General features: G+C 37.8%; 1 protein-coding gene across 1 annotated transcript in view; it reads left to right on the forward strand.

Moving 5' to 3' along the window:
- Positions 1-4,310, forward strand: part of LOC122809452 (nicotinamide N-methyltransferase-like) — a 130,608-nt gene extending 126,298 nt beyond the window's left edge. The window contains exon 3 of the mRNA XM_044080972.1: positions 3,737-4,310. Within this exon, the coding sequence (XP_043936907.1) occupies positions 3,737-4,166 (430 nt within the window). The 3' untranslated portion in view covers positions 4,167-4,310. The remainder of the gene's footprint in view (positions 1-3,736) is intronic.
- Positions 4,311-16,179: the final 11,869 nt, after the last annotated feature.

Below are 16,179 nucleotides of genomic sequence, written 5' to 3' on the forward strand. Positions count from 1 at the left end.
ATATCAGCGGTCGAACTATAGTCTCCGAACAAAGATATTTTTTGAAGAATATCAGCGTTTTGCTACATGAACACCTGAAAAAATATGTTATTAACACTGTCTCATATATTAGAGACAGTCAATACTTTTTGAGTAAAATCATGGGGAAAGTTTGGAATACTGACATGTTTTGGTTAGGTTTGGATGTTAAAAGTCTTTATAATAACATAAAACACAATGTAGGCATTCAAGCTTTGTTTTATTTTTTTTAGGGGACTCTCCCACGTCTTATTTTTTGATTGATTTAGTGATGTTTTGTTTGAAGAATAATTTTTTTATGTTTAATGGTGACATCTTTTAGCAACTACAGGGTACTGCCATGGGGGCGGCTTTTGCCCCCATGGATGCGAACTTAGTTATGGTCAAGCTTGAGGATGATTTTGTTTATAGACATACTTTTTTAGATCACAAGTTATTTTATATTTTAGGTTTATTGAAGATCTTATTTTTTTATGTGAAGGAAGTCAAAAAGCGGCTCTTAAGTTTGTAAATGATTTACAGTCTAATAATATGGGCTTGCGATTTGATGGAATGCAGCTTGGCTCTCAAGTGAATTTTTTGGATATAAGTTTGGATGGGTTTACAGCTAGTCTTCATAGAAAATTTGACTACAGAAATGTATTTTTGCATGGGAGTAATTGTCATCCTAAACATTTGGTAAGGTATTGCCTTATAATGAATTTCTTAGAATACATAGGTTATGTAGCTTGAATAGCCTATTTGACAGAGAAATATTGAAAGCAGAAGATATGTTCATTAAGAGAGGTTATGATGCTGAGGTGGTTAGTGAAGCCAAGCATAAAATAATGAATTTAAGATATGAAACAAATTTTCATGTGGATATTTCCAATATTTCGAAGAGTGGGAAAGTGTATGCAAAAAAGGCTGTTGGTGATACTCGTCGAAGTTTTCTTTGTGACTACTTTCAACGTCATAACTGAGGAAATTGTAAAGCAGGTGCGACATTTGTGGCCTATGCTTCTAAAGGATAAAATTCTGAATTCTATATTATGTAAGTTTGTTAACATATCATATAAAAGAGCTAGGAATTTATCAGATATATTGGTCCATAATTATTTTTATCCACCAGATGTAAGTATTAATCAAAGTTTGGATTTATATAATGGTATTATTCGATGTGATGGTTGTTCCATTTGCCAGTATGTAGTGAGTTCCTTTTCCTATATTAATTGCCTAAAATTTAGAGCTAGAGATAGGTATAATTGTAATACTGAGGGGGTTGTGTATGCGTTGAGGTGTGGTTGTGATATGTTCTACATAGGGGAAACGTATGGAAGTTTCAGGGTCCGCCTACAGGAACATAGTAGGGATATAAGAAATAAAAAATTAGAAAGCACCCTTGGTAGTCACTTTATGGTGGCACATGATTCTAACCCCGAGTCTTTGAGGGGATGTGTTTTGGAACAATTACAAGTTGGCATAGGGGAATGTATTAATTTAAAAAATAAACTTCTAAAGAAGGAAACCCTTTTTATATTTTAAAGTATGGTACATTGGAGCCTTTCGGGCTCAATAAGGAATGTAATTGGAAGTATGTGATTTGAATTCATTGGTTAATTAATTCATTCAGTTTTTACTAATTATGTATATTGTATGTAAGCAAACTGTGTTTTGTGATGTCTTTACTCTTTGAAGGTTGTATAAGCCGAGGCGCTAAGTATTTTATAAACTGTTTGTTATTCAGTGGTCTTTGTCGTTATTTTTCCTGCTTTTCTTTGGTTGTATTTTATTATATTAATATCTGCAATATCACTGCCAGTTACAGGATTCACACGTTTTAATAAATATTTAAGTGTTTTGTTTTCATTAACATGAAGATCACCAGAGGATATTATACTGAAAAGTAAGTGAGCTGTGATAGGAGAAAATACTAGAGACTAGAAGGATACATGATAATAACTTAAATTCACTGCTCTTGATGAAATCAGAAAGTGTGGCCTATGTGCCTCATTATAATCATTGTAAATAAGAAAAATATTAAATTGAGCATCTGGAGACTCTTCAGATCTCAAATACTGACTGCAAACGGTGTAAGAACAACCTGTTCATGCTTGTTTAAGTGATTGAAGACCAGAAATATTACAGTAAAATATAATTTGCCTCAGTACGATACATTTGGTAGTAAATGTGCATCCCTAGGTCCAGTTGGTGTTGACTATAGATTCACACTGCAAATATAGACATACAACTTGGTTAATAAGGGAACAAGAGTATAACATGGCTAGTCGTAAAAGGCCCTGGGGACAATAGCCTAGTAACCTCCTATGAACCTATGAAAAGAGCAGCAGCACTGAACAAAGTTTTATTATCCAGTTAAACTATCTCAATATGAAGGCCTCATGGACTGTTAAGCTTATAGTTACTAGTGTTCTGACTAGAGTGTTACTATGTGATGATAACTACTCTCTTGTCAATAAGCACAGGTGCCAAAACACAAACCCAAGTAATTTTAGTTATTATTTTGGATTGGATTCAGAGTTGTTTTATCATAAAATTATGCATTACTAGGATAAGAAACGTTTGTTATATTCAGTGCACCTTATTTGTCTGCCCTGTTAGCTGCTCAGTGGGAAAAAAGTTCTTAATAGCTGTAGTGTTTCATAAAACCAGTATCCAGGTTCAAACCACTCTCTGTTTACCTCTCTGTTACCAGTGGCCAAAATACTCTGTGTGATGTTTCACTTTTAATACAATTTGTGTGGAAACAGTTCTACTCTGCCAAAATAATCTTTGTAAATACAACACATTGCACACTGTCTTCTTTCCCCAGTACCACAATCACAGGAATATTGTTTTTCCAAACCCAGTCCTCTCGAAAAGCTTGCTTTGCCTTCAGCATTGCAGATGTTGCCTCTAGACTAATGTTTTGCTCCATCTTACTTTATTTTCTTCCTGCAGTGTCAGTGTAGCATCTGGGTGGGCATTTGGTATCTCATCAACTTCATTGTCCATTTGAATTCATCATTATTAGCTATTAGTTTATATTTACCCTTTTAAATATCAGTCAGGATTGTCTTTAATTTACCTTTGCTACATCTTTAGTATGAAGCACATCCCAGCTTCAGGCAAAGACAGTGGCCCTTTATCCAGCATGTGGTGGACGAACAGCCCTGGTATTCTGTTAGCTCATTGTTCCAACTGCTTTTTTCAGTCTCTTGCCTATTATTGTCACATATAACAAACAAGCAATCATTCAAAAACAGCTGCATTGACTTCTGTGAACTAATCATTAGGTTGTAGTCTATTTACTCAACCTTCTACAGGGTCAACAAGAAGGATGTGCTTCTCCTTAGAGCAGCATAGCAGAACTTACAAGATACGCACTCATTTTGATATACATTTATAATACCAAGAACATGGAAAATGCTATTATGAATAACAATAATGAATAACGGTAATGATCTTTTGTCCACGTTTTTTTTATCTGAGGCTGCATTAAAGAAAATTCTAAGGTCCTTGCAAATAAAAAACAGCTAACAAATTAATTGTTAAATGCAAATGTCACAATTAGATTAGTTTTCCATTTAACAAAGTGAATGGTGACTGTTCAAAATGGTGAAGGACTGCAGAACCCCTGTAATCAGCAGAGGTGTCCTTAAGATTTTTAGAAATCGTTACACATTTTCCCAAAATGCCAGTACCATAGTTTTCATTGTCTATTTCTACCTCTTTGTAGAGTGTCATGGACTGAGAAACAGGAAAAGCTGAGACAACGACTCAAGCGAGCTTTGAAATGCGATGTCACTTCTTGCAACCCACTGCACCCTGTTTGTGTTGAACCAGTTGATTGCCTAATGACATCACTGTGCTTGGAGGCAGCTTGCAAGGACAAAGAGACATATCACAATGCTATAAAAAACATAAGTACGTTGTTGAAGCCAGGGGGAAGTCTCATAATAACTGCAGCACTGAATGATACTTTCTATATGGTTGGCAGTCGAAAATTTTCATGTCTTTACTTTGACAAGGAATTTCTAATTAAAGTACTGAATGAGAATAACTATATTATACAGAAAGTAGATATCATGCCTGGCCCTGACAGGGCTACGAATACTCATTCTGATTTTGAAAGTATTATTTTCCTTGTTGCACAAAAACAATTTTGAAGATGGTAATTATATTAATAGTATAACATAATGTTTAGTCTTGTAATTATCTTATCAGTTGTATATGGTAAAGTATTATTCAAAGTCTCTTTATCTCATTTTAATGTACTGTAAATAATACCATAAAGTCTGCTAGAAGATGAATGTTTATTGTGCTGCACATTTTAATTACTACAGTATTTTTTCTTCACAACAGGGACTTATAAAATCATTTACAATACATGTTAAAGATAGTCAGAAAATACGGGTCTATATTATAACATCGAAGTCTTAAAACTTCCAATGTTATAATATCGAACCCTATGCACCGAACGCTGAAGATAGCGAAGCAGCAGAATATCGAATACTTTCCTAGGGAAAGTATTAGGTGGGTTGTTTCTGCAGCTTCGCTATTTCCTCGACTGTGGAGCGAAGGTTACGGACCGGGTTAAGGTAAGTGTGCGAACAGATCGGGTTAAGGTGAGTGTGTGATAGTTAGGGACCTTAGGGTTAGGGAGCGGGTAAGGTGAGTGTGTGATAGGGACCTTAGGGTTAGGGAGCGGGTAAGGTGAGTGTGCGATAGGGACCTTGGGTTAGGGAGCGGGTAATGTGAGTGTGTGATAGGGACTTTAGGGTTAGGGAGCGGGTAAGGTGAGTGTGCGATAGTTTGGGACCTTAGGGTTAGGGAGCGGGTAAGGTGAGTGTGCGGTAGTTACGGACTTTAGGGTTAGGGTTGTGTTAAGGTAAGTAGATAGCTAGTAGTGTATGTATGGTTTAGTGTAGGGTTTTGTGAAGTTTATGTGTGTGGATTATTTATTTTGGTGTGCTTGTGTTGTGTGTATGTTTGTCGGAACAGGAAATTTTTTCCCTGGGAAAAAAATTTGCTATTCTGAGTGTTCAATGTTATAGTCTTTCGATCAAAATGGTTCGATATAACATTTGAAGTTTTAAGACTTCGATGTTATAATATAGACCCAAAAATACATGCTTTCTGTTTAGAATGTTGCTGCTTTATTTTATTCATTTACATTTGCTAAGTACCCAGAATGAAAAGGTTTGGTGTCTATTGCAAACCTGACCCTATAAAAAATACTTGACTAATAGACTAGATAAAGGAAGATCCCTCCAATAAAGTATGCAGCCAGCTGTGATGTGGTCTTGTCTAGGTGAACGATCTGCCCTGCTCTGCATCATACAAACAGTAAAGGCCAGGAAACATAGCCATATTTTTGTGGTCTTCGCACCCACTGTCAGTCATCAGCTTACACGACAGCCAGTTATCCCATTAGTTCTCCATCACTGGGGTGACAGCCATCCATAGTGGTTTAAGAGTTTCTCCTTTTTCCCCCTCATTTCTAATGCTTGCACCCATAGAAGTCAGGTATGCAATGGGATGATAGCTGAGGATGTCCCCTCATTTTCACAAGGGGTGTTCCCGTGAGGCATCCATGCTCCATTCCACAAGGCATGAGTGTTGAGCTTCTTTCTGGTCTCTACCAGGATGTAAGCACTGCCCAATGTGCCCCTGAATCCATACAACTCCAACATCCCATATCCAGCAACAGCATAATTTAACTGAATCTTCTATCTTAGAAGAACCACCAGAACGTATAATGTTAGAAGAACCAGTGAGATAAACAGTGGTAGCCAGGGAGCCTTCAAACAGATTAATAGTGTTGTACATTATTCTGGTGTTAACAACTGTGAAATGCAGTTTTAAGCTGTAAAGCTCCACTCCATCAAACCAAGAAATTCCCTTCCATCTTTGCAGTCTGGAATAGTGGGAGCACTAAATAATTTAGATTTCACAGTAGGAAACAAATCTGCAAAAAAAGTTAAATTTGAACAATGAAGGGAAGTATACAGAATGCAGACATGGATTATGAAAACCGTAACTATATGCTTGAATGCATGGTTATCAATTTATTGTCATTAGACAGCATGTCCTAGCAGTTATACTTTGTTCAGTGTTCATACTTTTCCAAATTGTGTGGGAATGCTGTGGTGTTGCCAGGATACTTCTGCATTACATTGCATTATGCTACATTTGACAAATAGAAGTGTGTACAGTAGGGTCTATATTATATAAGCAAACGCACTAAATTGCGAACGCTGTATAATCGACCCACTAACACCGAAAAAAACAAAATTTCGAACAGATCAGCAATTTTTTCCCACGGGAAAGAATGCTGATCCATTAAAAAAAAAAAAAAAACACAAAAAGTTAGGCTTCGCCCCCCACACCCCCTGACGTGGGGGCTGTGCCCCCCACAATCCCCCTACTTAAATATACCAACTCAGAGATTGAACCACAGTAGAGGAAATGGCAAAGTCCTGAAAAAGGCCCAGTGATTTTTTTCCCTAGGAAAAAAATCACTGTTCCGTGCTTTTGAGATTTTGCCATTTCGGGCAAATATGTTCAATTTAGTGCATTCGCTGACTTAATAGGGACCCTGTACAGTATGCCCAATTGCTTAATCTGCACTAAAAGTGCATTTAAAATTTACTTCTTATGTAGCCTTTCCGTCCTCCACCTCCATGTATTCAGGTAAACCATTTCTCGAAACCACAACTCTTTGTACTTTTGTAGATGCAGGCAGTAGTTATCATCTACAACTGACTGAATTCTGCATTCCTCAAACTTCCTCCTTTGGGTGACCATCACATGTGGGCAGCACAGTCTTCTGCAGCCATATCATGTCTCCTCCCTGTGTCCTAAGGAAAAGTATTCCTGCTCCACTAATGTCTGGACATACCCTTTTACTTCTGTTTCTCACACTTTCTAGTTCCTTTCCTCGGCTCTTATTCCAGCTGCCTAACATGCCTTTCATTTTTTTGTGTGCAGAGCTATATGCAGAACTCAAAGCATGGCCCGATAAAGAACCAGTAGAGCAGGACCTGCACCTGTATGTTTCTGGAAATTTGTCACCCTCAGGATGCACTCAGGAGTTTTGTCTGCTACTGCTATAGCCTTCGCCATATTATTAAAGCTACCATATAGTTTTCTTGTTTTGTTAGTATTCCTTTCATTCTCCTTGTTGATATTTCATACTCGGGTTATTGAGGCTCAAGTACAGAACTTCCCATGTACCTACCTGAAGTTCAGTGGCCATTTTTCTGCTCACTTGGTCTGTCTGGTGATGGGATGGTGGGAATCCCTTAAGAATGCACTGTGAATGTGAAATGTACATTGGGCATTATTACATTACGTTGTTATTGTGTTTATTTGCTGGTACTGGACTTTATACCTGGGTTGTTGTGTTTGCTTATGCAGGACTGGGTAAAGGCTTTGGTGAAGCCTAGGTTGATAGCATCCACTAGTACTCTCCTGTGAAACTCTTCCATAACATTGCCATAAATGCACAAGGTCTAAATGACATCATCTGGCCATAAATTTCTGAATGCTTTAGTCCTTAAATGTATCATCCTTGTCACAAAAGGAGATACTGCCAGCCCAGCTGTCTGGAATTTTGTAACTAATTATATGTTATTTGTGAATGTCAACATGATTCATATGCTTGCGTTAGAAGTGTATTCGAACTGTATGTTATATAAGATGGTTTGTACAGACGTGTGCTGAAGAGGTATTTTACAAAGTGCTGTTTAAAGATGTAACCACACTGTACTACTGGAATAAAACAAAAATGTACCTGCACTATTGTAACTGTTTAGATGTATATATTTTAACAATGGAAACTGGAACACAAGAGGTTAACATCAGAAAAATAGCAGAAATTAAATTACTTTATGGTCACATAATAAAAACATGTTATTTTTCTGTTTCAGTGCACTAACATCACACTGTCTAGAACTAAAGACTTTCAGTATTGTCTTGGAAGTGTTTTATTGTTTTTATGACTTCCACCATTTGCCAAGGATCTGAGGTCTGTGTATTTTCACAGGTAAATGATAAATGTTACCAGCTGCATCAATGGTTGTCTTTCACCTGGGATGAGTCAGATGTCAAGAAATTATGTCATTCTGCAAGCTATCCCAGCAGTAATATTTGAGATATTAATTTAAGAAGTCTCTGAGAAGGACTGAATTTTCTGTATTTTGTCTTTGACCTGACAAAATCAAGATCCACTCACCACATTTGCGTTGTTGCTCTGTAAGTAAGTTTACTTCTTCTGGCTTTTCCCAGTTAGGGGTCGCCACAGTGGATCATGTGTCTGCTCATGATTGGCAGTGGAGTTTTACAGTGTCAAGTTGCCAGCCCAGTGCCCAACCTTCCACAGGAGGCACACACATGCACTCACACCTAGGGCCAATTTAGAGTGTCCAATACACCTACTGCATGTCTTTGGCATGTGGGAGGAAACCCACGTGACCACAGGGAGGACATGCAGACTCTGCACAGAAGGCACCCCAGCTGAGGATTGAACTGGAGAACCTCTTGCTGTGAGGTGACAATGCTAACCACTGCACCACCGTGGCCGCCCCACTGTACAAAAGTTTACTAAGGTATAGTAATTCTCTCAGATTCAGTCGGGAATATAGTGAAGTATAGTTTAGATGTTTTCTTTATTTATTTGAGACTGTCCTGCAATGTTGTTTTAAATATTTCCTGTGATTTTGAACTCTGATGTTATTGTGATGTTACTGTGATTATATATTGAGTATTTTCTTGTTCTTTTATACTATATTATTAAATATATATTTAAACATTTCATTGTGACTGATATTTGTGAGATATATTTAAGTTCTGACAGTACTTGCATACTTATTTGTTGACACTGTGTAGGTCACTACTAATAGCCTTGCTCTTTGTCAAACTACCATTTGTACTAACAGTAACATTACACAATAAGATTGGATACCCTTTGTTAAGGGCTTTAAAGTTGCTGATAAGGAGTGACTGGTGGCAGGGAAAACTACCTTATAGTCTGGGCAGAAGGGGGCATAGCTAGTAAACCTGTGCCAGCCTTTCCCATGTATGTGTGTATAAATCAAACCTCAGAGTGTGTGAGTCAGCTGCTTGGGCAGGGACATGAAGCACTGGTTGGTCAGAGAGAGTGCTAAGGTCATAGCTTGGTCACTCAGCTGAGATCTCAACTCTATAGCTGTGCCAGTGGGGAGTTTTATTAGGGATCTGGAGAAAGAGGATGAAACTGGCACCAGACTGATTGTGGTCTCTGTGTGCTCTTAATGGAAATTGGACTTGATGCAAAGAGCTGCATCTGGAAATAGTGTGTGCATGCAACTTGTCATCCTCCCAATGTATGTCCCCCACTGGTGCTAGTGGTGAGGATTGAGGCTCCTTGATTACTGGTTCAGTGGTGGAGCAACACAATCCTCAATGAAACTAAACTGCCTTTTCCTCAATACTCTGTGTGAGTTCAATTATCATTGTTTTTACACTAACAGGCCTGCAGTTTTGTTTTTACATTTGCAGTTTTCAAATCCTCATTGACGTCTGCACTGGCCAGAAGCATGTTAAAGAGCTCCATTATAGAATTCTCCAGCACACTGGTGAGATTCCTATGTGGGCCCTAGAAGACAGCTTGTATTTTCACTGTACCTTATTCTTCCTTAGGTGAACCATTTCCCTTCCCCAGCTCATGCCCTCTAAACTGGTGTCCATCCTTTACTCCTCCTACTTTGCCTAACCTACCTCCCTCCCAGCATGGCATCCCTTGTTTTCAGGAAGTTAAGTATTCATTCAGTATCTCTGCTTCTTCAGAATATTTTCATTCTTTTTGCAATCTATCCAGAAAAAAAAATTGTTTCCATTTTAATCCTTCAGAAAAGTAATTTTCATCTTTAACTTTTACTGCCTTTGTCTTTTCTTTTTAAATTTATACCTTCTACAGCTATATACCAAATCCCTGCCAATTGTGTGTACATTTGCTTTTTCTCATATTACTAGTTTCACATTCCTGTGTAACTAGACTAGTTTTCTCATCTTTTTCCCCATTGTGTGTCTTCCACAAACTCTTGTCCATGACCCTGAGCACACAATCTCTGGCACATTTGAATAGCTTGTTCTCCCCTTGGTTTACCTTCAGTCCCTTAATGTATCTTTGATTCTGTTATTTAGTCCATCATAACTCAACTCCTTGAAATTCCACATTGTCATTTTTCCTTGGTTTCCTCCTCCCCCACTTCTAAACTTTATGGTGATGTGTTAAATGCATTTCCTTGCACGTCTCTGCCCAGTTTACCTTCATTAGGACCATTTGTAAATTTCAGTCATTTATGGTATTGTTCCAAGGTAGCTGGATAAATCTCTCCTGATCAAAGACCTTTACTTCAAAGGGGTGTGATTTAAGGTGCCTAGACTAACATAGGCCAGACACTACTGCTGAATTAATACATTTTTATCTGCACAGCCATAATGTGAAGTCTGTGAGATATAACCTAAACATGTCTAAATGAAATGGCAGCTATTTTGTAACAGCTCTTAAGTTGGTGTTTAGGGTAGATGAGATATTCCGCATCATGGGCGTTCACTGAACTGGTAATACAGCTTCAGGGTAGATTAACAGCACTTATCCAGAGAGTCGCTCAAATGGATGGAGTGAGCTGTTCAGAGTGCCTGGCTCAATGTACTGGCCATGGTGGCCTTGGGGTTATTCCATGATATGAAGGCTGTGCTTGTTCATTGTCAGGTCTAGTAATCCAGACCAGAGATTTGACTGTAGTAGAGGTTTATGAGAACATAGCTCATTTACTTATTCAATTTCCCTTGATTTTCCCTGATGACTGCCACAGTGTTGATAGACTAAGCAGAACAATCAGCCTTATCTGTTCTCTGCTACAGACTCCCTCTCATAACTGGGAAATCCCAAAGTATTCTTAGGAAGATGAGAGTTAGCCCTATAGCCTGTCTATGGTTTATCTGGAGGCCACCTCTCAGTAGGTTGTGCCTGATACAACTCCATTGATAGCCACCCTGAGGATATCTTAATAACCAGCTTGATGCCAGATTTGGCTGCTCTGTCTCTAAAAGGGCCTTACTTCAAGGCTCTTCAGATCTCACTGGGGTTCACTTTAGAAGCTTTGATACATTTCAATAGGTACTTTCTTGATTGGAGGGAACATCTAATGAGTTAGGTTTTTCCTTCAAATATCCCTTCATCCTTTGCAGTAATTTCCCCAGTAAGTGTCAGCATTTCTTCTGAACAAGTTCCCATCTTTCACTTTAGTAGTACAGAATGGTTTGCCAGTACCATTTTGGCTAAACATTACTTGGAACAATATCTTTTTGAGAAGAATGTCAAAGCAACCATCTAGTGTAATTGTCAATTGCTTTCACACCTATTCTTTTTGTACTGTATGGTTATGTCTGTCTGCACTCTGAAGTCCCAGAAAATCTTTACATTTTACTATTGTGCTAATGTTTCCTAACACTGCACTCTAAACCTTCCTGCAAGATCCACCATAAGTAATGGTATCTCTTTTTGCCCATTTAGAGTATAGCTTTACATTAATAGCTATCACATCTAATAGAAATACTGTAGCTCTATAGTTAATCTCCAAAATAAAATAAAAAATATAGGTATGTCTATCACCACCTCCTCAGCTCTTCCTTATTGTAAGAATATCACTGTGACACAGGTAGGAAGGCCAGATTTTATATCAATAAGCAAAGAGTTGACCTTTCCCTGGGATCCCTTTTATACTGATGTTTGCATGTTGCTTGCAGATAATTTCATTCTCCTAGGTGCCAGACTCCTGCTACTGCAATTCCCTCTTACATTCTCAGAATTCGTACATAAGGAGGCACTATACTGCAAACATCTAAAACAAAACTACAATATATTAACCATTCAAGGAAAAAAACTATCTTACACTTGTTGAAGGTTTACCAGGGGAAAAATGAAGCAAACAAAGAAGAAGACCTCTGGTATTCCACCACAGCAAAAATCCACCACGATAGAGTCCTGTGTCAAACAGCAAACAAATTTAATGAAAAAAGTAAAAACGGCATTAAAACTCCATAGTGATAAAACGATAAGCGCTTTTGACTATTTAGCCTTCTTCAGATCGTTATCTTTTAGTAGCAATGCTTAATATTTGTACTAAAAACTAACCAATAAGGTTTAAAATCAATTGACTTCTAAACCAATCATGTCAATTCATTCTTATTCTTTCTTAGAATATCCAATAATCTTTCTTTGCACTACTAAGTAGCCAATAGCTATGATTTAAAATTGGCGCCAAAAATATGCTAATATACTATGTTGGCCCATCCTACTTCAGCTATATGCTAATATGCAGTTCTCTGCCTGTTTTTTTACTGGCTATAAGTGCCGAATGTATTCCAATAGATTTAGTTTTACATAGCCTCCCTGTTTCCACTTTGCTGCCATCCAGTGGCCAAAGTGTGATACTAGCTTTTTAAAGATGTTTTCAAAAGCATTTGTTTCCATTATTTTTATTATTGCATGGCTTCCCTGCTTCCACTTTGCTGCCATCCAGTGGCCAAAGTGTAATACTAGCTTTTTAAAGATTTTTCAAAAGCATTTGTTTCCATTATTTTTCTTTTTCTTTGTTTGTCAAATATAAACTTACTATAATTAACTTTAACTAACAGGTCGCCTTTCTGGAAATTCTATATATAATCTTCTTTTGCAGTTATCTACTTCATCAGATATATAAAACAATTCTTATCTATAACTACCAAACTATTGAAATATTACTGACACAACCAAAAGCATGGTCACTATGTCAGCCCTGCTTCCGTCAGCACAAAAATGCATAACTACACATTACAATTTTATATCATTCTACTACATATTAAATAGAGAGCCCATTATTCACTAAACAATCTCTAGTTATATAAATATATGGAATGACGTCCCTGTTCACTGCCTTGATAGAAAACAATGTCCAAATATACGTATTGTAAAACTATCACTGTTATGAAACGAAGACATGCGCACATCCTTAGTGAAAAACAATATTCAGATCTAAAGTACTTTCCATATCAAAATTAATAAATATATATTTAGTAGCTGATTATTATACTTATTAAACTTATTAATATGCTTGTTATTTATATTAGCATTTTTGGCGCCAATTTTAAATCATAGCTATTGGGTACTTAGTGCAAAGAAAGAATGAATTCACATGATTGTTTTAGATGTCAATTGATTTTAAACCTTATTGGTTAGTTTTTAGTACAAATATTAAGCATTGCTACTAAAAGATAACGATCTGAAGAAGGCTAAATAGCCGAAAGCGCTTATCGTTTTATCACTATGGAATTTTAATGCTGTTTTTACTTTTTTCATTAAATTTGTTTGCTGTTTGACACAGGACTCTATCGTGGTGGATTTTTGCTGTGGTAGAATATATTAACCATAGTTTTTTTTTACTTTTGGACCCTAAACTATGCTTATCAGTCCTCCCATCTTGAGAGACCTAACCACATTCACTACATTCAGAGCCTGTTTAAAGCCTGTCTCAACAATCACAGCCAATGCAAAGGCTTTATGTCTGGCAACATTACTTAACTTCAGCCGTACACTATTTTTGTTTGACACAGTATCTTCACATTTTGTCTATCATATGTCTTTTTTTAATTAATGCATTTTCATTATTATGGATTTTTCCTAACAGCACTTAGAAACTATTGGTTTTAACCATTGTGTATACTGTATGTATCTTTTACATGTGTTGTGTATGATTTTTTTCACTTGTCATTGCTTTTATATAGCCCATATCTGGGCTCTGACTTTACTCAAGATGTTTTTTATTATTATCTCTGTTTTTTTTCTTGATCTTGTTTCTGTATTCCTCTGGGCTAAGCTTGAAAATTGTTCTTTCTGAGCGGTGCTCTACAAATAAGCAGACACAAGTAAATCAATAAATAAATAAGAAGAACATGAACTACTTTCTTCCAGTGAGGCAACTATAGCTTATTTAACAAAAGTAAGGCATTTACAATAGTACTAGATATGCCAGGAAGTGTATGCATTTTAACTTACAGAACATGAGCTGCTTTCTGAAATGTAGCTTTGGTTTATGACAGGCCTTCTCACAGAAATGGCTTTAGTAACCTTCATAAATTATGTCTATAAAAAATGAAATCAGGGTAAAATGGTGACATTTCTAATTTTAGACCCATCTGAAACATCAGATACTGTTTTGCACTCTCTATGTTGTTTCTTGCAATCAAGGAACTAAGCCTCAGCAGCAATACAATCAATTGGCTTACAGGTTACTTCAGCCAGTGAAAAGAATATGTATGCTAGGATGAAGCCTATCAACTCCTAAACAAATAACAGTAGGTGTGTCATAAATGTTAATACTAGGAACCATAATTTAATATATTTATAAACAAACCCCCAGATTCACGAAGCCTCCGTGTAAGAGTTACAAGTCTTACATGGAGGCTGCAGTTAAACGGTGTGACGTCAGCATGCCATGCATATTCATGAGGGCATGCTGACTCACACCCAAGGCTAACACGGTCCGTGTAAGAAAGTAGGGGGCATGTCTGCAGGGCAAGTCCTGCAAAAGGACACGCCCCCAGAAGAGTAACAGTCCCGAAAGTAAACCCTCATGAGAGAGTCCGCGTAAATGTCAACAAACACAACACAACACATGCCCCCACAGACTATAAACATAAAATGTAAAAATTAACATGTTATATATTTTTTTATAAGTTTTAAAGATGTTTGCCCGTAATTGCACTCATTTGCGCAGGCGTGCCCGTCGCTTAGCCACAGTTAGCAGTCAGTGGAAAAGTGTATAAGATCTAAATATGCAAAGTAAGCCAAGAAGCAATAGCATAGCGGTAGAGACGTCAGCTGAAGTGGAGGAAGTCACGGTTCGAGCCCCAACAACATCAATTTTTATTTCTAGTGAAATAAGCACAAAACAATTCCCTGACATATATGTACATATATAAAATTATATTTTATGTAAAATGTAATGAAATGGGCCATGTATTTTGAAGAAATGTGAGATAATAAAAAAAAAATGTCAGAATTGCCTATAGCTGAGCTACGCTGTACCAAGCTGAGTATATCTGCCCGTAGGTGAGCAGTGGTTTAACAGGTGTAAAATGAGTGCCCGGGGTTGAGCAGTGTTGTAACACGCTGAAACTGTGTGCCCGTAGCTGAGCTGAGCATAATATGCGCGCTGACAACCAAATGACGCGTAAACCAGCGTAACCCGTTTGCGCGGAGCTGCGCACCGCGCCAACAAGCTAACCTGTGGGCAACATTAAACAAGCTGTATCAAAACTGCCTTTACACAGACACACCTCCTAGCCTGTGTAGACAGTCATAAAATAAAAAAAGCAATGGCCAGGCTCGAACTCAGGATACCATGCACCATAGTCAAAGCACTGAACCACTAAGCCATGACAGTTGCTCTTAGAAATGCAGTATTAGCATATATATAGGAATTAATGGAAAGAGAAGCATGACAAAGCAGGTTTTGTGAAGCTGATACATTTCCAAAATGGCCAATCACAGATAAGTGCAGGAAAAATGGCATATATAAGCCCCATAGGCGGGAATACACAGCATAACTGATTGTGGAATCTATTTGCAGTCAGGATGGCAGGTGTAGGAGAGGGTAGTTGCTTCCGAGCACAGAGGTGGGGCATTGAGGAGTCCAAATATATGGTTTGGCTCCTCGTCCATGATCATGAGGCCCAACTCATGCAGGGCCAGGTCCTGTGGGGAGCATACAAGGCTGAGGCATGGGACCGGTTGGCACATGATCTCACCAGTGCCACAGGAATACCAAGGACTGGTGAACAGGTCCGTCACCACCATGCGGACCTGAAGAGACGGAAGCAGGACCAACTGAACCGTTGGATCCAGGAGGCCCGGCAAATGCCCAACGCCCCACTACTGAGTAAGTTACATGTAATTATTTATGTAAGAAATTAACCTAGCTGATATTATGGAGATGTGTATTCCAATATTACTTCATTGATATTACAGCTGCAGGTGTCCGTTCCATGAATCGTCAAGCCTATGCTGATAGGCTTGTGTGGTTGCGCCACCAGGCAGGTTAGTAATTCTCTCCCTGTAACTGTTAAAAAATATAAGTATGACAGCTTGCAAAA

The sequence above is a fragment of the Protopterus annectens genome, chromosome 8.part0, assembly GCF_019279795.1.
Source record: "Protopterus annectens isolate FY-2018-M chromosome 8.part0, PAN1.0, whole genome shotgun sequence".
Taxonomy (NCBI): Eukaryota; Metazoa; Chordata; order Ceratodontiformes; family Protopteridae; genus Protopterus; species Protopterus annectens.